The sequence below is a fragment of the Megalops cyprinoides genome, chromosome 1, assembly GCF_013368585.1.
Source record: "Megalops cyprinoides isolate fMegCyp1 chromosome 1, fMegCyp1.pri, whole genome shotgun sequence".
Taxonomy (NCBI): domain Eukaryota; kingdom Metazoa; phylum Chordata; class Actinopteri; order Elopiformes; family Megalopidae; genus Megalops; species Megalops cyprinoides.
This window is the reverse complement of record NC_050583.1, coordinates 73,317,654-73,343,362: the sequence shown is the minus strand read 5'-3', so window position 1 is coordinate 73,343,362 and position 25,709 is coordinate 73,317,654. Positions and strand designations below refer to the sequence as shown.

The 25,709-nt window shown below is 38.0% G+C and overlaps 1 protein-coding gene across 1 annotated transcript; it reads right to left on the bottom strand.

The window, feature by feature from the left end:
* Positions 1 to 818: 818 nt before the first annotated feature.
* Positions 819 to 22,413, bottom strand: ddx21 (DEAD (Asp-Glu-Ala-Asp) box helicase 21). Its single transcript, XM_036522928.1, has 16 exons — positions 22,248 to 22,413; positions 18,905 to 19,144; positions 18,259 to 18,399; positions 13,650 to 13,725; positions 13,353 to 13,531; positions 12,871 to 12,988; positions 10,739 to 10,924; positions 10,243 to 10,388; positions 8,326 to 8,475; positions 6,851 to 7,012; positions 4,303 to 4,422; positions 3,962 to 4,035; positions 3,397 to 3,556; positions 2,901 to 3,035; positions 2,465 to 2,509; positions 819 to 1,274 (listed from the first exon to the last, which is right to left on the bottom strand). Exons 1-16 carry the CDS (start codon positions 22,332 to 22,334, stop codon positions 1,047 to 1,049), a joined length of 2,247 nt encoding a protein of 748 aa, XP_036378821.1. The 5' UTR covers positions 22,335 to 22,413; the 3' UTR covers positions 819 to 1,046.
* Positions 22,414 to 25,709: the final 3,296 nt, after the last annotated feature.

Genomic DNA, 25,709 nt, shown 5'->3' with positions numbered 1-25,709 from the left:
CACTGGCATTAACTTCAAAAGACAGCAGTGTCAGAGAGAAATACAAGATTTTGTAACTAAGAAGATTTTAAACCAACTATGCCTCCTATTTACCATTAACCTAATTGAGCATTAAGAGAAGATAACATGCCCTGTTTGAATCCCCCAAAAACAATACACACACTCAGGTCGGAGTCTGATGTTACCCCACGCAGAGAACAACATAACGTCAAGTGACATAACTGATCTGCCCTAACATTAAAGTATTGTTTAACCCTTTTGCGTGTGCAGTCACACCGGTGTGATCAGCTGTTTAGCGCATACGCTAACACTGGTGCGATTAGAACACGAGATTGGAAAAATTCTAGCTAATTTTGGCTTTGGGGAAACAACTATTTAGCATTAAAAAAAATACAGCAAATGCGGCAGTGACAACTATGAGAAGCTTAAAACACTAATGAAAACATAACTAACCATATAACGTAACTCGTGCTACATAGCATAAAATAAGTTACATTCGAAAGGGTTAACCAATACAGATTTTTCTCAGTCGATCTTAACCGAACCACATATACTCTATTATACACGTATTTGTGAAGTAAATTTCCATGACTTTTCCAAAACTTTCCGGGTTTATTTATTTTTCCAAAACTTCTCCAGGCCTGGAAATTGCTTTTTTCAAATTCCATGATTTTTCCAGGTTTTTCATGACCGTATGGACCCTGTGATACAGAAAAAGTCATTCATGCCTTCATTTCATCTAACTTTAAAATGGTAAGCTAATTTACACAATCAGTATAAAGACATAAAAATACAAATAGAGATATAGTCTTTCAAAGAACACCTTTAATGAAATCCATCCCATTCCTGTGAATGAGCTTTATATATGATTCCATATAAATGCATTATTGCAAAGAAATCATTTCATACAGGTTTAGGTGTAACATTGTTAGCAGAGTGCTACCTGTAGAGGAAAAAAGTCATGGTTCCCCTGACCTGTGTGTTAACCAGCATCACCCCCAAGAAGCAGGAATGTAAAACAAGTAATAAGAGTCCAGAGAACAGATTTAATAATCAAATGCCTGACTGAAAGTACGTTTCTGGCCACCTCCTCCTCCCCTTCTTCTGTTGTTGCTGTTGTGGAACCGGTCACCTCTGCCTCCTCCTCGTCCTCCACCACGGCGTCCGCCAAATCTGGCAGGACCCCGATCAACCCCGACGCGCTTGCTCTCCTCCAGCTCTGGAAGCTCTGTGGCAACTGATAGCTGCCAGCGCCGTCCATCCTGCCACACATCCTGTGAAGAGGTGACAGCAGGATTTTACAGTGAGCGGACACAATTTAAAGGCTGATACAGATACAAGTTGTGGGGGATGATTTTTCCTTTTAAACAAGGTACATGAGAGTATAGAGTGATGTGACCCAGAATCCTGCTCTTCCCACATTTGCGATCCTACCATTTATGAATTTCACAGAACACACATTGTATAAAAAGGATAGTCAGTATAACTTGTCAGGAAATTTAATGATAGTCAACATGGCTGTCCATCCAGGGCAACAAATGACTATAAATGACTAATTCTGTACACAGGTATTTTTGAAGGAGATAAGATAAGCAGGTGATGTAGCCTCATGTGGTTAAGCATACTTGTTATTTTAAACTGGATTGTAAGGAATTTAGTATTTGCCAAAAACACACCATAAGTGAAAAAGAGTCAGGAGTTTTACAGCTGCCACGATCCCCACTGGGCTTGAGGGCAACACCCTTAAGGGGCTGCAAGGTACTCCAGATGCCAGACCAATTTTAGGTATTTTTATTGAAATCTGAGTCAATCCAAGGTCATTTTCTCTCTTGGAAATTAATTTCAAATATGCATTACTTTCACGGTCAAGAAATAACAAAAAATCATCATGAAATGGGGGCTGCATGTATTCAAGTTACTTTAACCCTTTTCTCTATAGGAGGGCTGCTGCCTTCTGACAATGTGAGAAACTTTCCTATCATGGACATTGGCTATTTTGGTCTGAAGTGGGAAAGTAAATATTCAGTAGCTAATGTTATCACATTTTCTATCAAAGCTACATCTGAGCTGAATTTACCCCCTTGGTAAATATATGCTTTTATATACACTATATATAATATACCACTGAAAACAAAAATACTATGAGCCAACAGCAGATATAAACTTTTATCGGGCAGATGGGTAAAAAAATGCATTGGTACACCACTAGTGTACACAAAAACATTAAATCACTCATTTACCAAAATGACTCAAGGTTTTTACTTTGAATGGAAATGACTACAAATATACACCATACCACAAAGTCAAAGAATCATCGCAACACAAAACTGCATGAAGTTTTTTTTGTCTATTTTAAATATGGTCTTTTGGTTAGGAACACACTATATTTGCATTTCTCTTACAATTTACATGCATGGCTCCCATTACAATTATAAGCATACAATACAAAGATATCTTTCCGTACCTGGATGTCCTTCACTTTTGCTGCAGGAACATCAAAACAAACTCCCTTGAAAAACAAACATGAAAAAAGAGTGAAACTTGCATTCTATGCAGGTACCTATGCATGCAGACACCAAGCTACAAGTAAAGAACTAAGAGGATCAAAGAAACTATATCTTTGCTGACCTGTATTAATAAATGTACACTATCTGCAAATGACAGCTTCTTTTCTATTGACTTGTCCTCTCTATGATCCTCTGATCAACCATGGCTTGTTTTCTCCAAAGTTGTGTAGTTCTCAACATTTTCCCATAAATACACAGCTTTTTTATGACTCCATGAATTAAAGTTAAAATTTAGATTTGTCAGAGCAATAATAACTTCTTTAAGAGCACCGTGTTTTGAAATAATACAAAATAAAAGTAAGCCCTTGCATTAAAGGTCAAAGAGATACATACTGTCTTGCCCTTGAGGAAAGTCATCCTCTGGATCTTGTTATCAATGTCCTCCCCCAGCTGCTCCTTTAGACTCTTCCAAGCATAAGTGATGCTGTGCATCTCCTGTGAGCACTTCAACAGCATGGTCGTATAGCCCTGGGAGAGGGGTACAGAATACAGTCTGTCAACTGAATAAAGGAGTTAAAATCGCATGTATGTATCTTTTTAGAACCCCTGTCTACACCAGAGATGACTCACTCCCTTCTTCCATACCAACGCTTACTGAGCAAAAGTGTTACCAAATACTACGGTATCATCCACTCTCTATGGCAAGATAAAATATTTTCAATTTCATGTCTATTTACAAACCAATTTACACTCTGTTTTTTCCAGGAACAACATAGATCAAATATTTTCCCCCTGAGTCATATAACAGCCCCCTACCCTGGATTCAGAATGAATATTTTCCAATCTATAGCTCCCAAACCTAACCACTACTAAAACTCTTCAAACTTACTGCATCAGAGTTGAGGAGAGAGCGCTGTTCAATGGCAGTAGCACCCGAAATGTGTGCCAGGGCAGCTGCCAGGGCCTCCACTGCCCCACGCTGCTCAATCAGCTGCTGTGCAGCTTCACGGAAGTACTCAATGGCAGCTGTGGGCACGGAATCCAAATACCTGGGTTTGGTCAAATGAACAATATTAAGTCTGGCAATCAGATACCTGCAATGACAACTTTATCTACCACAGTCTGTTCAGAGAGACTCAGATTATGTTTCTGTAGCCATACTTAAACTTCTAGTCTGGATTTTTGTGGAGAGCAGATTGTTGTGGACTGTAAATGCATGGACCAAAAAAAAGTACAACAAAAATCCACGACTGAACTGTAAATGGGGTTCCCTAAAACGAACTCCAAGAGGACTGTGGTTTATAGTTTTTACTCTTCAAGAAAAGCTGAACTAAATAAGGGTATCCATGACAGATGTAAAATGAAACATGACTTCTCATTATTCCATGATCATCCCAAGTGTAATAGCCACAAATGTGTGGGGATAAATTGCAAATGTATTCCAAATTACATACTTGACTGCATCTTTACTGGAGGATTTGATGATCTCATTGGCAGATGGGACACCAACCCGCTTAAAGGTTATTCCCTGGAAAAATAAAAGAAAAAAATATATTGTATACAAAAATACAAATCAATTCTTCCTTAGTTTGCACACATTTAAACGCATTACAGCTACGGAATTATGTTGTCAATCGTGACCAGAGTCAGACAACTTAAAAAAAAAAAAAAAAAAAACTTTCAAATTTTGCTACAATATATCATAACCTCAACTGCAGGCATAACAATGATAGTGTTGAATCAGGAGATGGCAGTAATAATGGCAGGTAGGTTGCATGTGGGAAATGGGACTCACGGCTTTGTTCTCCACATATCGGAGCTGTTCCTCCTCCTTCCGTTGGTAGAAACAGATGCAGACTCCAGTCCTGCCTGCCCTGCCTGTTCGCCCTGATCTGTGGATATAAGACTCTACATCCTGCAAACAAAACAACAGTCACCATTGAAACAAAACTTACCAATAACACCATTATCAAAGCAGAAAGTCAAGGTGTACAACACACCGGGAATTAAAAGAAATTTATCAATACTGATACATGGATGTTTTAGATGTTGAAATAATTTGGGCATCAATTTATCTCATTTGCCATTACTTCATATGACTTTAGACTGTTGGTCTGAAAGCTGATACTCACGGGTAATTATTAGTTCCTGTACTCAATATTGTGTATTTCACAGCAATCAAAGCTGACTAAATTATTTGCACATCTACCCTATTTCTCACCATGTATCTCATTCCTAGAAGAGATGAAAGCAGAGAAAAATAAAAGCTTTAGGGGTTGGACTGCATGACCAGCAATCTTGTTACATTTACATTTACACAGGGCTTAAAACAAATTTTTCTGAGCCTGAAATGTTGTTTCGCATGTTCCGCTATAAATGCTGACTTTATGATTGCACAAGGTGCAAAGCAGCTCCCGGGCTCATTTAATTTGTGACAACATACGCCGAACGTTTGTCCGTCATTACCATTTTCATCTAACCAAGCCTATCGCCATTTATTTTTCAATCCCCGTTCTATTATGCTTGTGTCTGTGCCAACCTTCACAAGTTTCGCTTCCATGCTCCATCTATTTCATGCATGCTATCCTATTGTGCAGTAATCAACCGATACAGTCCCCACAAATACTTCCTGGCACCGCCTCACACAAAGTTGAAACTAGTTGCGGAATGGATAAGAACAGTGCTCTCGTGCCAGTACGTCACCTAAACAGGATACCATGATTCTATTCTATTCTATTGGTTAAAACTCATCCGGACAAACACCACGTCAGTGGTTGTTTTTAATAAAATTGCATTCTGGTCTGGTAACATCAGAGCTCGTATATGCTAGTAATAATTCTTTGCCTGATCTAAAATCTCTGCATGCCAGATTTCCGGCATGAGGTCGGAGATCTTTAGCCCATGCATTTACATTTATTCATTTGGCAGACGCTTTCATCCAAAGCGACTTACAAGTGAGGTACAATACAACACAAGCAAAAAACCATATGGAGTCCACAACATTAGAAGCACTCTGTGACCAGGTTTCAATGGTTGGCCAGGTAAGGTACAAACTAGCAGGTAAAGCCAATGAGTGCATGAACCATTAGATTACATTTTTTTAAATAATTTTATAGTTTAGTAGGAGACAGTTTGAGACATGAGAAGTTCCTTTAGGGGGTAGTGTTTCAGGTACTCAGACGACAGCGGAAGAGCTGTGTCTTCAGATGTTACTTAAAGACGGAGAGGGACTTGGCAGAATGTTGTTCAGCATGCTGGCTTGCTAGTTCTTTCCTGCTGCTCCTCTGGTCTGTTTTCCCTTGAGTGGTCTATCTCCTACTATATTCCATTAAGCTCCAATTTAACGTAAATTAAGCTTTAATTTAACGTCTTTATTACCTGAACTGACATAACCAGCTATGTGCAAGAAACATTGTATGCACTGTGGTTGTGGACTAATACAAACAGGCAAAACAGTGGAGGGATAGGCTGCATTAACAAGCATTATGCACCAAGTGAAGATTTAATACCTGTGTTTTTATCCATTCAGACCTCAGCCACCCCCTTTTACTGCACATGTACATTTTACATTCCACCTGCATTGTCAACTCTTTTTTTCAAATAACGTGAAAAAACTGCTGAACCATTGGTACATTTTCATGCCATATTAATTTAATGTCCTCTTGGTCTTCTTTCAGATATTTTGCAAACATATTAACCATTGTACTCAATATGGTTAAAGATGACAGTCTGGATTTTCCTATCATAATACACCATACTACATAATCAAATGTATTAACTGTGTTATTAAAGGATGAATATCTTGCTTGGCACATCTGTAATGGAAGGGATTCATATAAAATTATTATACAACAAATGGAATTGCATTAATTAATGACAAATGCAGAGCTCATACAATTTAGAGCAAGTATAAAGGCAAAAGGTAACATGGAGAAATGTGTCATAGACCAGAATGGCAATTGTGTTCGTCATGACAATTATCTTCATCATGATACATACACATCTTCATTTTCAATGAAGTAAAATCTAAAGTGTAGTATAAGTTAACTTAAAAGCAAAACATTCAACAAAAAATCAGTACATACTTTTACTTTTAGGCCACTGAGGGCTAAATGTCATGTCTGAGAACTTAAATAGATTTTTCTAAAAATATCAACCACAGTTTTAACATCAAATGTTAATGGTTTGCAGTTTATTTTAGAATACTGGATACAGTGATTTGTAGTTGATATGTATTGTACTTGTTGATATGTGACAGCTTTCCCCTATGACTGACTTTCTGTTCAAGTTATCAAAGAACTATGTGCAAGTTCATTCAATCCTTATTTTCCCTCTTTTTTTACCTTTGGTGGAGAGCACTGTATGACCAAGTCAACTTCTGGAATGTCCAACCCTCGAGCCGCTACGTTTGTGGCTACCAAGACTTCAAATGACCCATTCCGGAATCCTTTCAGTGTCATTTCCCTCTGCTTCTGAGGAATGTCTCCATGCAAAGACTGGGCACTCTGTGCAAGACAAACAACGAGAGAATGCAAATAAGTCACTACAGTGGTGGTGTCTAAAGAGCATGACCATCATTTCTTTTTCTTTTCATCATTTTCTTGATTCTTCTTCAACCTTGGGCTGACACTGAAAATTTCAAACCATTCAAAGTATGTCAATAGCTAGCTACCTGACATATTAAGTTAGATGCTGGAATGGTGTACCTATTGAGCTCAATAGCCAATATGGAACCAATATGGAGCACCCTCCTAGCGCTTTGTTAAAGTCAAACAAAATTTAAATTGAAAACAAAAAAAAAAGTTTATTGAATGATTCATACTGACACGCTTCTATGGGGAATAAAAAGAAACAAAGGATAAAAAAATAATGATAATGGCATTTAGTTTAGTTTGGCACCCACCTGGAACCATTTGTACTTAGCCTTGGTATTCAATAAAATAATCCATTACTAAAAACTGGCTAGCCTGATCATAGCTGAACATATGTAAAGATTAGGGCTGGGTATTGGCAGAGATGCCCCGATCCAATTTGATTCCGATTCACAAGCTAACGATTCTATAGAAATGAGATATGAAATACTATAGCAGCTTTCCATATTTGGAGAGACGTTTAAAAAGCTCTAAAGGGAACACATATTTACAAATGCAGAGTCACTGGAAGCAAATTGTTAAAATCACTAAAGAAAAGGCCAAAGGCTTGTACAGTCATGCGCCGCTTAACGTCCATTCGGACAACGTCTAATGGGGGGACTGGTAATGTCAGAGCCCGCCTATTTAATTCTATTTTAGCCCGCCTATTTAATTCTCTGCCTATGTTTAACCATTTCAGAAATGAACCTAGGAAACCAGAAAAAATGCATATTAACCTAAAAGATCTAGTAACCTAGACCTAGTAAAGATCTACCGAGCATAACCAAAGCCTTTGTGCAGACAAGAATTGCTCACCTTGCCTTTTTTTGTTCAGCTGGAAAACTACTATCGCATAGTGAAGTCAGCTATACCATTAACTGCAGTGAAGTTAGCTAGTTAACTATAAGAGTGATATCATTGTGTAAATATGCATTGGTGGGCCAGCTATTTGTGGTCATGACCAAATGTCAGTTGTACATTTTTGTGAAACAAACTAAGTGCACCGCTGTTTTAATGCCGTGTTCTTGTGAACTGCTGGCAATTATGTACAACCATAGATCGAACTGTCTTAAGCCTAGTTCTCAGCTTTTAACCTCACTTTTAACCTTGGTGAACGTATGTTATACAATTGTGCATGTCTAAAAAAAGTGTATACACTGAGGAGCACTGAACGCCATGGTTGGCACCTGTTTTATAGAGGCATTCATTGACAACTCTGTGGCCTCCTTCTTGGTCTCACAAAACACAATGGTTCGACCATGGCTGCCACTGTACACCTGGACCACGTCTCCGATGACTGCTGCCCTCTGGGACCAGTGACATGAGATAGCCAAGTGCTGCAGACCAGGGGAAGAAGATGAATGTGTTAAATACAACAAACACACCCTCATCATGCACATGTTCCACGGAAATTCTTTACATTTTCCTCACCATCTTGACGTGTGCAAACACTTATCACCTGCCTGTGTTTTCTGCCCATAACAATGTGCAGAAATCACAATATCCAACCTGTGAATGTACTCTTTAGCTTCACTAGAAGATACACAGTACCTTGAATGGTTGGGTTGAGCCATTAAGCAGTTTAGACCATTGATTCATTTTCAACCTCTGCTACAGTATGGCTTTGAGAACACAGAGGGGATGGTTTTACAGTGATTTCCAATGAATTACCAGTTACCATTACAGCCTAAATCTTCTTCCTGCCAGATGGATGAAGGAAAGTGAGTTTCAAGCTTTAAAGTCCCTCTGCAGTGATGGGGAGTGTGTGCTATAAAACCAGGTCCTGACTAAGTGTGATTATTAAAATCTCATGTCAGTCATGACAAACAATTCCCTGAAGTTCTGACCAAATCCGATTCAAAACACCCCTCCTGTTCACCTAGTAATTCCCTCTCTCTACCACAGCTGTCGCGCAAGTGTCATTTTGGTAAACATGGAAAAGCTCATGAAGACAAGAATGGAAAAACTCACAATATCAATTTATAGAGCTTCTATATTTGATTGTGTACATATATTTTTATGAGTATGCTGATGAAATTTTAAGAAAAAAAAAAAAAAAACATTATGTGTACTGTCATGAACAGAGAACCAGATGTCTGATGACCTAGATATCACACATATTATGAATTGACATTTTAATTTGTTTTATTACTTTTTTACCTTTCAGCATGACCAGTAAGACACAGTTTTATTGATTAAAATTTCTTGATCACTGTACCATTGTGCAGAACTGTAGCTGTAGCACCAGTGTACCAACTAACCCTTCACAGAGCATGTTGCTTTTTTAGGCCTGGAGACAGAACACAGCCTTTCAGTGCATCCATTTCTTTACTTGGTGTTTGTTAGCTGTTCGTTATATAAAATTACACTGCCTTACATTCATTTAGCAGAAACTCTTATCCAGAGTGACTTCCAGCACAAAAGAACAGAAGTGTATCTATTCAAGTTGAATGAGCAGTGTCAGACCGGGCTAACAACACTCTCAGACCAGCGGATGTAAGCACAACACTATTCAAGCCCTCCTACAAGTTAACTTGAGCAACCTGACTAGACAGGCTAGAAACAAAGGAAAGCCAAGTACACACACTACCACACATCACAGTCGCTAATTCACAAAATCCAAAACACATCATGATACTACATGTAAAATAAACAGCAAGTAATACAATAACAGGTGTTAGCATCTTACAGCAGGGTGAGGGGCTAAATGCCAAACATGCAAAGATCTTATTCCTTGAAGTATCAATGAAGAATGCAAACAGAGGTGATTTCAAGGAAAGTGGCAAAAGGTAGCCACAGTTACTTGACAAACTGACATGTCCAAACACAGTTAAACATAAATATGACCCATTATGAATATTCACAGACTGGAGCATATCAGTTGCTCTCATTTCAATAACATCAGACGGCCTTCGGCATTCAGAGTACTCTGCATACCACCTACGTTATGTCACACATTCATGTACTTTCTTGAAGAAAGTCCTTCTATAAAGGAAGTGTGCTTAACACTGTACATTGCGAAAAACTGTCTGATGGATATTCTAGTTCTAGTTTTAATCACAACTGCATTTAAACAGATGGACCTAATGTATCTAATGACTTACTTCTACTGTGGTGGCAGTCTTTTTGGTCTTCTTGCCAATAAGGTCGACATGCTCATACTGAGGCCGCATGTATTTCTTGGCCACTTCATACACCCAGTGGGGACAAGTGGCAGAGAAGAGCAGGGTCTGAGGATTGCTGTCTGAATCTGAAATAACAGCATGGTCGCAATCAATCAATCAATAAACAAACAACACCTTCAGAAGGAGAAAGTCTCATTATTCAGTTGTGCCGCTTTAAAGATCTCAAACTGGTCAGCACAAATTTAATCTGGAATGTACAGGGTTCTTATCAATACAGGTGATCTTAAATAAATGAAACTAAGCTTTGTGTAAGAAACACACCTAACAAACCTGGGTCTGTTATCACTTAATACAGAAAAGTCATACACTATCCCCGTTTGCCAAAATTTCCCCTCTAAATCTCCAAACACATTTCAAATTACACATCAGATTTATGCCAGCCATCTGACACACACACACACCTAATCCCCTTTACCTTTTTTGTATGCAGATGCTAGAATCTCCTCAACCTGTTCAGCAAATCCCATGTCTAACATCTGGTCAACTTCATCCAGGACCACATGCTTCAGCTGAGACAGGTTCAGTTTGTTGTTCTGGAGATGGTCTTTTATGCGCCCTGGTGTGCCCACAAGGATATCTATGCCATTGCGAATGCTGTCCACTTCAAAAACAAATGCATAATTAAAAAAAAAAAAAAAAAAACAGGTAAGTAGAAGATTTATCATAAGAACAAAACAGACACCTAGTGGTACCAATTAATACTTTTTGTGATGAACACAATAAGCCAAGACCCATCTGCCACTGGCTGACCTTTAGAAGCACACAGGGGCACCACCCATTAAGGTGGCACGGGGGGGGGGGGGGGGTGCACGCAAACTGGGCCAATTATTACAATCATTACTTTAAATGAGAGTAAAACAGTAAATCTGACAACAAAGCACTGGTATGTACAATGTCATTACAATGTAATGGTCAGGCGTCCAAATACTTTTGTCCATATAGTGTAGATAAATTAGCAAAAGTTAATGGAATATTTGAAGAGTTTCTTTCCAAAATGCAATAAATGTTGAATAACATGGTTCTTCACTGAAGAATTGAATATAAGGACAACTTCCCTGTCAGATCCAAAAAATAAATTTAAATAAAATAACTTAAACGTTACAAATTAAGGGGTGAATTAAGTTAATTCCTCAAGGTATACTGTATTTTTTTTCCTGGGGGTTGAAGCACTGTTGACTGGCCACACACAGGGGTACTAAAAGGTTTTAATCCGGGCCTGACAATAAGGACCCAATGCACACATTGTCTGGAAGGAAATGAGAAGTTTTTGTGAAGCTAATAGGCCAAAGTTTCCACTAGTTCTAATTCTGTTGGTTTCTACTACTGGGCTGACACATGCCCCTTTTCCACCGAGGCAGGTCGAGGGCCGGTTTGGAGCTGGTGCCTAATCTCGAACCAGTTCTTCGCGTTTTGACAGCCAAAGAACCGGCTCTCGGCCAGGAAAACTGGTTTGAGAGCGGCATCAACACTTTGCTGGTCTAGAACCAAGAACCGCTTACGTCAGGGGCTGGGGGCAGGATTATCGTGACCAACAAGACCAACTAAAACTTTGTGACTGCCATTTAAAAAAAAAAAAAAAAACCCAGAGCTAGTGTAATGTCTAGTCTGCCTAAAATGAAGAACAACATTTTCAAATGTTTTACCTTGTTGCCAGCCAGCTATGCATTTCTTAGCTGTTTAGTGAGCTACTAATTTCTCATATTAATGTTACAAACGTAACACTGATGGCTAGCTAGCTGTTCATTAGCTAACACTACCCAAGCAAGCATAGCTACTAATTTCTCACATCAATGTTTTGTTCAACGTTCGTAACATTGATGTGAGAAACATTCGTAACATTGATGTGAGAAATTAGTGACCCAACAACTCTGACCCGGTGCTAGCACCATCCCAGAACTAGCACCTAGTTCGCATTGCTACCCGTGAAGCAAAATTCTGAAGAGGATTTAGTCAAAAGGTAAATGAATTATTAACACATGTATTAGTGCATTGAATATACTTCAACAATTAAACATTACATTAAAATAAAAGACATCAGGAAAGAAAATACATTACACTGCTAGAGTGGTGGGTGCAAACCCTCTTTCAGAAATAAAGGAGCCATTCCCAAAATTTCAGCTGTAAATCTGTCCTAAATTACATGTTTTGCATTCACATTTACATTTAGCATGTGGTAATGATGATTATTATACCAAAAAAATAACTGCCTCCTCTCAATGACTTCCATGTTCCCTGACTCAAACTGGTTTTCAACCCTCAAAAAGCAATTTCTAATGGAAAAAATAAAAAGGATAAACAGTTCAAAAACCCAAACACCTAGGAGTTGTATCAGCTGCATATTTCATAAATTACTCTTTGACAACACAACTCATAAGATGATTAAATGGTTAGATACCTACTTGTACCGGTCTTAACTTAATTGTCCATCTTGTCAATCTGTATTTTCATGTAAAACTAGAGTTTGCTGGTGGTCTTTATCAATTCATCAGTGCCACAGGCTTATTTCAGACAAATAATGTTCTGTAACCTATACAACAGTGAACTCACCCTGGGGGTTGTAGGAGCTGCCTCCATAGAAACAGGCCACCGATAGCCTTTTGGTGATGTCTTTGAAATCCTTGGAGACTTGAATGGCTAGCTCTCTGGTTGGTGCAAGGACTAAGACCTGTAGGAAAACAGACCAATGGAATGAAGAGAGCTTCACAAAAAGAATGCCCAAAACTTACAGGTGCTTACTGAATAAAGTCATTTTAATCTAGTTATATTTATGACCCTTATAATAATAGTTATTGTTATCACTATTTATGATATATCATAACAAAACCTGACCATAAAATAATCATTTTGCCTGTAACAGAATATTCAGATCATGTCCTTTATTGTTTTCAGTCTGAAGTGTCTCCTAACATAGTTGCAAATTCACATTTAACAACTGTAAGATGTGTGTACTGAGGAGGAATGAAGAAAAAAAAATCAATACTCTGACAACACTTCTGTATCAGTTTATTTTGGTAGAGTAAAGCACTCACCTTGGGAGCTCTGCCTCTCCTCCTCTCCTCTGTGGCTGAGTGTAGCTTCTCAACAAGGGGGATTGCAAATGAAAAGGTTTTCCCTGTGCCAGTCCTTGCCTGACCCACGACATCTTTTCCATCATAAACGGAGTTGAAGGTTTTCACTTGGATATCAAAGAGGTATGTAACCCCTCGGGCTAGAAGCAGAGGAAATTCAAGTCACAATAAAAAGAATCCAAATGAGACAGAAACACAAAAATGGATTACAGTCAAATCCTTAAAACATATTTTCATGAGTAAAAGAAAAGGATCTACCTTGAAGGAGTTTGACGGTTTCTTTAGAAATTCGGAAGTTAGAGAAAGCCCCCTCTTTTTGTTCAAGAGTTTCTTCCTTCACACAAAAAGGCCAAGTTCATAATTAGACAAAATAGAATGAATCCCACTGAAAACTCCCACTTTGCCAAAGTATTACAGAAGGACGGAAAATGATTATTATTAGAATGACCTCTGTATCTAGTGTCCCTTGAGTTATATGCAAACATTTTGGTCAAACAGACTCATGAAAATAATCAAGCTACTTTGCCACGTGAAGCCCTAATTGGTGAGAACAATGAAGTTCGGTATATTATGTTGCATACAATGTATGATAACTCAAAAGCTCTCCTAGATCCCACTCTGAAACTTCCTGCATCTGTACAATATAGTCCATGCAACAACATAACATTGAATTAAATCCAGGATGTCTTTTTGTAATAATAAACTATATTACTATTAAAAACATGAAAATTATGCAGATTTACATCTTTCATTCAAGTCAATACTTTCCCCATTTCTATGAGCACACCATGTCTGACATGATATCAAGATTGTGCCTGTGGTATGCATATATCAAGTTAGAGGTAGGACCAAAATGTTATGAACTTGCAATGCCAACTTTAATGTTTTTTAGATATGGAAGTCAAATGTAGGGCTGCGACTAATGACTATTTTGATAGTCGAATAATCTATTGATTATTAAAACGAACAATCGACTATTCGGATTATGAATCGCACAATTACTCAATGGCTCTTATTTATCTATCGGCTTTTAAATTTAGCTTGAGGTTGTTTTATGCATATGCTAATTACCAATAAAGACAATAAAGATGAGAACTTCATTCAAAAATACATCTTTTAATTCATGGTTACTAGGACTAATTCAGTGAAGGCAGCTGCTTGCTGGGGAGTACAAGTCTGCTTCCTTTGAAGAAAGCCATCTAACAAACCCCTAACTCGTTCGAATTAATTTGAATGCAACCCACATTGGGCATGCGCACATAGACACGAGTTGTAGAAATCTTTCGCGATTTAGAAAGTATCTAATTCTCCAGTGTTTTCTAAACTTGTGCACTCGGCAACAGCACTATCTCCAGCCATAAACGTTGCCATGACAACGATGCAACGTTTAAGCAGAGAATTTCTAAATAGCAGACAGGCTCTGGTTTAACATTGTAAAGTTAGGGCACATTTGGAATGTGAACAGGATCGTTGTGAATAATAGGTTATTATTTGTTCAACGTCATTAATAATTTATTGATCAAGAGAAAATGTATTTCAAAATAGAAAACGTTACAGCTCATAACGTGAAGTAACATGGCTTTTAACATTAACACTGGCTATGCTAACTAGCTAACTAACTTAACAAGATCACTCTTTCATCCAGAGCCAACGTGCCACCTCTTCAGATGCTCGAGCATAACTGATGTGCTCCTATGCCAGGCAAGGTCAGGTTTGCAAATGTTCACAACCTTCTTGGCAGAGTTAACTCTTTTGCACGTATGGTCACAACGTTGTGATTAGCTGTTTAGCGTGTATGCTAAAACCGGTGTGATTAGAAAACTAGATTGGAAAAATTCTATTTAATTTTAGCTTTGAGGAAACAGTGAATTAACATTAAAATATAGCAAATGCTAACTGAAAACTATGAGAAGCTTAATAATGCTAATGAAAACATAACGAACCATGGTAACACGTGCTACATAGCATAAAAATAAGTTATGTGCGAAAGGGTTAAGAGTGAAATGGTGCCACACTTTTGAGGTTTTTGGTCATGAATCTGTTGCCATCTCTATTGTTCACTCCAGTAAAGCAACGTAGCTTAGGCTACATGTTTGAGCATTCCGCGTCAGCGCGAAAAACAAACGCAATGACGTCACCAAATAATCTACAATTAAATTAGTTGGCATTAATTTGGTCATCGATTTTAGTTAACTACATTGATTATTTGCTGCACCCCTAGTCAAATGTGTAAAAAAATCCCTCCTCCAAAGAACCTAAGCACAAAATTTCAGGAAAATCTAAAACATCATGGATATTTTGTGTTCCCTTTCCCCACAGAATAACCCATATCAGAATTCAAATAATGAGTCTTGAGTTCAAGACAAATCCAAAACCTGGGAACTAAGTACTAGCTGGCTAATGTTTGAGGTTAAAGTTTTCACATTTTCAACGTCTAATAATTTTGGAACTCCCATAATAAAGTCAAGACAATGTTGCAGATGTGTACAAATTGCTGGCTTGCTAACCGACACATGCGACATTCTGGTCAAACATATGGAAAGGGGTCTTATAAAACATCAATCAGAAGTCTTAAAAGGTTTCAGAAATGCATCAAAACACAATAATTTTCAGGTAAAGACCCCTGCCAACTAATATTATCAAATTGGTAACAGAATTACCAAAAACAATCAGCAATGGAATTAATGCAACAATGGAAAATCACAGGAGTCACAAACCAAAACCACTAAAGCCACAAACTACTGTCCTCCCTTCAGCTGGGGTCAGCAGAGGAAACTTACAACTTACATTAAAGAACATTAAAGAAAAAATATGGTGTGGTGTTCTTAGGGTCCTTCCAACACAGGCTGCAGACAATAAAGAGCATTCTTATTCTACGGAGGCTAACCCGCAGGATGAGATGGAGAGTAAACATGAAATAGTTATTTTTTAACTAAACATGGTTTTATTTTTTTGTGCTAAAAGAGTAGATGATTTTTGCCACAACAAAGACAGACAGTGAGAACCACATCTTTTATCATATTACAGTTTTTGCTCAATGATTTGGCACATTGCTGCAAACTAAGACCCATATTCTCTTAACAGTTAACAGTCATCTAAACAATTTCCACTTCACAAACTAGTCATATTACATTGCAAAATTAAGTACTGTTGATATTTCTGATAATGCTTTTATAAAAATCAAATACCTGCATCAAAATTATGAATACATGTCATGGAGGAGATCATATATTCGCCTATAGCTGCACAGGAATAATAATGGCAAAACACACTCATTAAGAATGTTCACCAATCTCATTCACTGAAGTGTGTGTGTGTGCTGTTTTTGGGTGTGTCAGTTGAAATTTTAGGTATTTCTTTAAGCACAACCATTTTTACCATTTTGCTACATGTTGCTTTATGCAAGTTTGTCGATTTACATAATCTGTCATGTGTGACATTGAATAGACAAGGAATAAAGATACTGACCATTCATACCTAAAAATCACCATTTTCTTCAAAAAGACAACCACAAAACGTTTTTTTGGAGTAAACAATTGTTTTATACATAATGGTGTGCTGATTGGGGATGAAAAAATTTATCAATTAGCATTTTCTGAGCTGACCAAATTGGTAACCAATCTGACATCATTACAATGGAAATTGAGCATATGACTTTAAAGTGACATCAGATGAAATGAAGTTAAAATGTAGAGTTTTGTTTGTACTTGGTAAAATTGTGTTTAGTTTTTGTAATTTGCGTGAAAGCACTAAAAATGTCCTATTAGTTCAGCAACAATTACCAAGAGATTAGAGAGCTGTGTTAACCGTTTTGACAGCATTGGAATTCAGGTTACAGATATAAAACAAATCCATTAAAAAAAGTCTAAATGAAGAGTTGCCAAGGCAGATTCATGCCCTGTGGGCTTTACAAATTACCCTGTCAATTTTTATTTCCATACAGAAGAAGAAAAAGAAATCATTACCTTGATGAGAGCATATATGACATACTTATACTTTTGTGTATTTATTCAGGCTACATCATCCACAACAAAATGACATTAAAATGCTTAATTATATACTTCTGTATGCTACAGATCAGGGACCCATGCCATCATTCTCTTACCATTATCCCATTACCTGATGTTAATCTGCACCAACTACAGTTTAACAAGCAAAACACATTTTTTCCCAAACTCAGCGTATCATATCAGAGCTGACACTGCATTCTTTCAGTAGATTCACATCACTGAATCTTAATTTGGACATGATATTTAATAGAATTCTCATAAAATGTGGTTACATGAAAAACCAGCAGAGATGTTACAGTCATGCTGTTACAGTCATGCTAAAATTTGCATTTGCACAGCTCTTTAAGTAGAATTTTTGTAAAACTGAGTGGGAATTGTTAAAGGTAATCCTTGCGCATAGAGCTGTATGCTCTCCGAAACTCTACAATGGTTTTTATTTGGCATACTTACGAAAGTTAAAAACTCAACATAACTCTGTTACCATGGAATTGCCCCTATAAAGTACACACCCAACCTTGCGAACAATTTGCCAAACTGTAAAATGTACTCCTTACTATCTAAATTACCACTACCAAACACCTTGCCCCAAACAACCTCAATATGCATACTTTAAATGTCATACTTACGTGGTATGAAATGTACTTTCACATGCAAATAAAGTTTCTCCTGCATCTTTAACATTATAGTTCTTCCAAAATTCCAAACCCATCATATGTGCACCCTCAGTCTGGTGCTATCCTCACAGAGTACATGACCCCATGCTTTAATGATGACAGAATGTAGACCACAGCTTTAGGTGGTAACTTCATGAAATGTATACTAATGAAAAAGAGTGGTAATGTTATTTACGAACTTACAGTTTCTTTGTCACTGTCAGAAGTGAACTCATCACCCAAATTGGCTGAAGGGGCCCTTCCAGAAAGCCCATTGGTCTCAGCCTCCTGATTGGCAGGTACAGTCAATGGTCCAATGACGACAGCTTGAGCTTTCACCTTTTTCTGAGTGGCATTTCAACAGGAGAGTACGGATATACAGTGAAGTTTGGAAGACTGTGCTGGAAGATTTTTCAATGTAATGAGTATTATTTACATTAACGAGTAAATAGGCTAAAAGAAACATGTTTTCCAAAAGAACTACACACCATATTCTCTCGTGAATGACAGTATGGCTGCACTTCACCACCACGCCACCATGGGGCGCAGTAGACCATTGTGCAAACTATGACTGTTGAGGGCGCGCGAACATGCGAATGCAAACCCAATATTAAGAATAAGCCACTACACGCATCAGCTAACATTACCTTTAGAATATATTAGAAAGTAGTAGTATGGACTAGCTACCATGCAGCTGAAAAAAAGTCCTGTTTCAATTAATTATTTTCATATGGCAGGGAATAATTTTTTATGCACAAAAGATTACCACACCAGTCTGACAAAACAAGGAACTGGATTCTGAAGTCAGAAAATTCAAGTCAAGTACTACATTTTCCAATACACAAATTACCTTGGTTGTATTTTCGTGGTCACAGTCACCGTTTGCCTCTTCACCAGAATGAGATGGGGTTGTCATGACAAATGTTCCATTACTCAACTTGCAGCTGATATCTTTGGACTTCTTCTTCAAGCCACCTTTAGCTGCATCCTCTTTCCTTTTCTTTTTGGGAGTAGGTGGTTCGCACTCATCTTGAACCAGTTTCTTCTTATTTATCTTCTTTCCATCCTTGGTCTTTCCTTTTTTATGTTTCTGCAGAGCATGAGCAGGACAAATGTTACAGTTTCAGAATGATAGCATGACATCATCACTAATGCCACAGATCCTAAGACGTTTCCTATTACCTTTCATGAATATGGCAATGACAAGCCGTCATGAACAGAAGAATGTAGGCAAATACTTTCTCAGCATCTAATTCAATAGGCAAGTCAAACCAAAGTGATGTTCAGATTTGTTTGGATTTCTGTTTTTACAGATTACCTCACTGCTATAAAGCACTGCATTACTGGTTCTGTAAAGGACAAAGCCTTCACACTGCTAGTTAGGTGGATAATTTGCATCAAGTTGGTTTACACCACTTGTGTTCATTCTGTTTACTAGTTTACTAGCTACCAGTAATTTGCAGTCTACCACAAAAATGCTTTAGCATGCACAAAGGCCATGTTTCAAATGAACAAGTCATATATTCATTCATATATTGACATACATCTATAATGACAGCTCTGTCTTTGGAAAAAGGGTCTTCTAGTAAGAAACAGAACATTTTTACTTCATAAGTTAACTGTTAACTCTGTCACATTTCACAGTGAAAAATGAGATTGAATACCGATACTTTAAGATGGAGTGAAGGACTGAAGGCGAAGTAAAGCAATAATGCAGTACAAGTCTTCAGTTGTTCTAGCGGCTGAATACTGAACTACAAGTACATCATTAAAGCGAATTAAAGTGAATAGTTCACCATTCAGACTTAACCACATACATTCATTTGGCATAATACCAGACCCAACTGCATCCTCTGTTCGAGTGGAGAGAGAACCATAAACAGGTGGAGCACGTCCATGACGACAGATATTATTGCTATGGCGGCAGATATTATTGCTGAGCCTATTACTCATATCTTTAATTTGAGTCTTCTGTCCAATCCCATACGTAAAAGTTGGAAAGCTGCCTTTGTTCTCCCCTTACTTAAAGGTGGAGAACCCTCAGAGTTAAACAACTACCGTCCAATCTCCAGACTCTCAGTCTTGGCTAAGATCCTTGAATCCCAGGTAAACTTGCAGTTAAAACAATTTTTACGTGATAATAACATTTTAAGTGATTTTCAATCTGGTTTTAGAACTGGTTACAGTACAATTACTGCTGCTATGTTTGTGACAAATTATCTCATTGGTGCCCTGAACAGAAAACAGCATTGTGCTGTCTTATTTGTGGATTTATCTAAGGCGTTTGATTTAGTGGATCATGAATCGCTGCTGAACAAACTTAAGAGTGTTGGTTTTGGTCCCAAGGCTGTTAAATGGTTTAGAAATTATTTTGTAGATCGAACCCAGTGTGTCTATGCAGAGGGCTACAAATCTGTTTTTCTTGAGATCACCAAAGGTGTTCCCCGGGGTTCCATTCTGGGACCTATTTTGTTTTCTATTTTTATAAATGACTTGGGTAAGGACATTCAAGCAAAAATACACCTCTATGCTAATGACACTGTCATTTACACACATGCTCCCTCCATAGCACAGGCGGCACAAGAGCTTTAGACTGCATTACAGTCATTACAGACTGCTCTGCTTAGTTTAAAATTGGTTTTAAATGCTCAGAAAACAAAGTTCATGGTACTCTCAAAAGGTTGTTTACAGTTGCTTGATATTTTTAGCATTTTCACGTCCGATGGTAAATGCACTGAAAGGGTGCCCTCTTACAAGTATTTAGGTATATGGATAGACAACAAGCTGTTATTTAATGTACATATCGCTAATCTAGTTAGGAAGCTCAAAGTGAACATTGGCTTTTATTTTAGAAATAAATCCTGTTTTACTTTTAATGCTAAGAAAAAACTTGTGGAAGCTACTTTTCTGCCTGCGATTGATTACGGTAATATATTGTATATGCATGCAGCCTCCTCCATTTTACGGAGCCTTGATTCAGCGTACCATGCATCGATACGTTTTATTACAAGTGCAAAGTCTCTCACTCACCATTGCATTCTTTATGATTTGGTGGGCTGGACATCAGTAACCACTTGCAGACAACAGCACTGGTTTATTTTTATCTATAAAGCGATACTGGGTAAACTTCCAGCTTACCTCTGAACCCTTCTCTGCCCCAGCTCGGGTAGTTACCAGTTACGCTCTTCCAGGTGGTTGCTTTTTAATGTACCCCAGGTTTTGACAGATCTGGGGAAAACTGCACTTTCTTACCATTCACCTTGGACATGGAATAATCTACAGAAAGATTTTAAATTGGATACATTTATATCCATTGATAAATTTAAGTCGATCATAAAGAATGTGGTGAATGAGACATGTCGTTGTTTTTCTTAAGAGGCCACTCAGTTTAAATAGCTGTTTTTTGTCGTAGATTTTTGTATATGTTGTACTTTATGTTGTATATATTGTATTTTTAATACGTTGTGAGTCTGTACGGCTGCTATCATGGCCAGGTCTCTCTTGTAAAAGAGATTTTTGATCTCAATGGGACTTGGTAAAATAAAAATAAATTAATAAAAATGACCAGGGTTGCCAAACCCTGTTTTCACAAAAGCAGAGGCTACTGTGCTGCGTAAAGAGAAGTAAACCATAAAGTAAATTTCATATTCTCATAAGGTCAAAATGTTTACCACTTAGTTCCTTCATTATAACTATGAAAAATTCTTGGCTACCGGACATACACTCAACCACGTGTTAATAATTTGGTACTTCATGGGATCCACATGTAAACTTCGGTGGTAAAGTTATTTAATCTTCAGTGCCTTAGTCAGATAACTAGTGATATCCCTTTAGGTAACCAGCTAACCACCTAACTGCGTTAGCTATTCGATCGTCAGTCCTCTAAACTGACAATAACATCTTAAACAGCTACTTAATAACTCGTTGTACACACTAAATTAAGGGACATATACCTAAGAAACGTTTTATTGTTAGCTAACTATATTCTTGGCAAATTAACAAATAAACCAACTACTGTTTTAAAAAGTATAACATCACACACGATAGCTAGTCTATCTACCTTACATCTGTAGCCTAGCTAGACGGCCACCAGTCAGGAGCATGTGCGCAGCGTCCATGTTGTTTTCTCTGAATTGAGTGCGTCAGTGCGCACCGCATAATAGACTTGGAAATCAAATGACCACTTGACTCACTTTCAGTGAATTTTTCTCCGTCGTGTCCAGACTGTCTTCCATTTCGATTTCTTCATTGTTCATTGTGATCTGTACTGGCATTTTCATCAGATGAGCTTTCCCAGAGTTGGAAAGATGTTACCGTCTACTGCACGGACGTGAAAAGGAACGTAACGTGGTCCTCTACTTCAATGTAGTAATTCACCAACGGAAAGTCAGAGCTACCAAAAAGCTCGAAAGCTTCGACAAGCTGGCGTTTACCGTAGGATTATGTATTCTGAATCGCAAACGCGAAAATTGGCTCCAGCCCTCACACACCAAAATAAAGAAAAAAAATTATATCAGTGACATAAACTGTATTTTACTGTGAACATGTTTTGATTAGGATGGATGCCTAAGCCCGCAATCTTTAATGAAAACTAGTGACGGTCTACACTTTAAAGCCAGACATTGCTATTGTGTTACAGTAGCCAACTGATGCCTATAATATTATCATAAAATGCATGTATTGGCAATAGATTTCTTCCTGATCATATCTCCATAAAACAAATATTTTTCAAACCCCAAGTCTGAAAAAAAAAACTCTTCGGTGGACTTCACAAAAGGGGGATTGACAGTACTAAGAATCTTGGTCTGTAAAATTCAATATTGTTTATCTTACCATTACCAGCTGTTTTTACAGCCTTTTGAATCGAGGAGAGGATGTAAGTTAAGCACTTTTTGGGTTCCAACCCCAGGGTGCATCCAAATACTGTACTTCAGAGATACTTCCTTGCTAGGTTCGAGTTATGTGGGATCCAGTGGGAGCTGAGCTTCCATGGGAGGGGTCTGAGCTCCCATGAAAGCAGTAAAATCATACATCTGTGGGGGTCACTCATACATTACCAACAACCATTATTTTAATCACAAATAATGCATTTTTCAATGTAATGAGCATTATTTACATTAACGAGTAAATAGGCTAAAAGAAACACGTTTTCCAAAAGAACTGCGCACCATATTCTCTCGTGAATGACAGTACGGCTGCATTTCACCACCAAGCCACGGTGCAGTAGAATATTGTGCAAACTATGCATGTTGAGGGCGCGCGAACGTGCGAATGCGAACCCATTTGTAAGAATAAGACACTACATGCATCAACCAACATTATCTTTATAATATATTAGAAAGTAATAGTATGGACTAGCTACCATGCAGCCGGAAAAAGGCCGCTGCTGCCGACGGGGTCTACAAGCCTGGCAAGTTTCTTTTTTTTCCCCCACAAACAAAAAACATCTTTAGACAACTGGAATTCACCTGCTGGCATGACGGCTAGTGTAGTACAGTGATGTTACACTAATTATGAACAGGGGCCTTTATTGTGAAATAGCGCACGCAGAGGTATTTTGCGGAGTGTACAAAGACTTCCGGGTAGTGTTTTATATTAAGTACGCTTTAAAAATTTTATAACGCAAGACAAGTACTTGATACATATTTTCTTTTATGTAGAACTCAAGCACTGCTGTTGGAAAGTGAATATTTTGTGCTTGATAAAATCTGTTACGATAGTCATGTCCACGAAGGGTCAACACTGCCGTTAGTCTTCTTACGTTCACTTTGGTTTTGTTATGTGAACTGAGAAGGTATGTTTTCCTCTGCTCTGCTGCTATTTCATCTATAATATTGCGTTAAGACAGGTTAACATAACTAGTTCCAGCCATAGAGTCGCAATTCTCCATGATTTTTTTTCATTTTCTTGCACAAACGTATCAATTATTTATAAAAATTGACGACGCACGCGGTGCAGAGGCTGTCGCGTAGTTGTTCGTGTTAGCATGGCTGAACGTATGACGGTCTATGTACGGTGCTAAATTTCAGTGTTGGTTAATAACCGGCTATCGCACCCACCCGTTACACTAGCACTAGTTTTGCTGCTACGGAGGATGCTAGCTCTGCTAGGCTATTATTTTTTTTTTTCCGCCCCTAACGTTAGTTATTTTAGAGACCCCCACAAAACTCAGATTACGGGTGTTTTTCAAAGTCAAGGAAGGATCCTTAACGGCTGCATTTCAAGGATGCACGATTTTAAGGACGTCATCGAATCCCGCCGAAGGACTGTTCCGATGTCGACGATCCTTCGAATTCTACCAAGGACTGAGTCCTTCGTTCAGACAGTTTTCAAGGATGCGTCGCGTGTATCAGCGTCCTTAAAGCACCCACAATCATATGCGCACGTACAAGAATCCGTGGCGCGGAATTGAAGGCGGTACCTTTTCAATGACGCACACCTGCACACTGGCTAGACCGTTCCATTATTTGCTCTCCGAATGCGAGGAAGAATGCATCCTTGACTTTGAGAAACATCTTATAACTCGAACCCTGCTTCCTTGCATCTCTTCCTCAATTCCTCAGGGAGGGCTATGGAGGAGCCAATGAAAATATGCGAGCAGATGCAGGTATTTAACATGGCGTGGGAAATGGAACATTCTTATTCAATCGAATTTCAATAATTCCGTATTAGCTTCGCCAGAAATTCCTGCCCTCTTCGATACAGAATATTTTAGCATGAAATCAATGGAATGGGCTAATTTGACTATACTGCTATCAAAATGTGTCATCCATAAAATAGAATTTTGTATAAAAGCCAATTTAAAATATTACATAATCTTTTTAAGAACTAAGTGAAAACATATTTAGCTAAAGGTACTGTTTTATTTTAATCTATTTATTTATTGTAAATAAATAAATGTTGTTCATTTATGTGTACATTTCTACCTGTACTTGTTTCTGTATTTTTTGTGTCCAATATGTTAAAGTACGCGGCACCCTAACCTGATTCTAACGCACCATTGTTCGAGTGCGAACTGATAGGCATAGCTGACCTAAGTAATCAACATGCTGATCAAACCTACTCTGTATTAGGGATGGTAAAACTCACCGATTCGCATCGGTGCACCGGCATAAAAGTTCACGATGCGATTGCCCCGAATTAAAAAGTGCACCGGATACAATTTGGGATGAACTCGGGATGCATAGTTTCTAACATCTTTGCACCGGTAAAATCCGATTTATTTATATATAATTATTAGTAGAGGCCCTATGCCTTTATAATTTAGAAATGTGACCAATAATTTTATATTTAGATTGATTCCTCCTCTCTAAACTTTCTCAAGCGCGCTCTCTCATCTCCACTGCTGACAGTGGCCAAGTCTCACGTGAGTTGGAGATGTGTCCAGGCGAGTCACGGATTATCGTGGAGGAGGAAGAGCTACACGTTTCACCGAATTGCTACAAATATGTGAAGTAAAAATGGCACTTTTTTTAGTTAATTTATGATTTGCTGTCTGCTTAAGAAGAACCAAAGAAATAAAATCAAACTATTTGTACCATATTGAATTGCATAGCATCATATTCTCTTGCATCGCATCGTATCGCGTTGAATCGCATTGTGTTGAATCATGTTGAATCACTGCATTGCAATGGTGTAGACTGCGTTGTGCATTT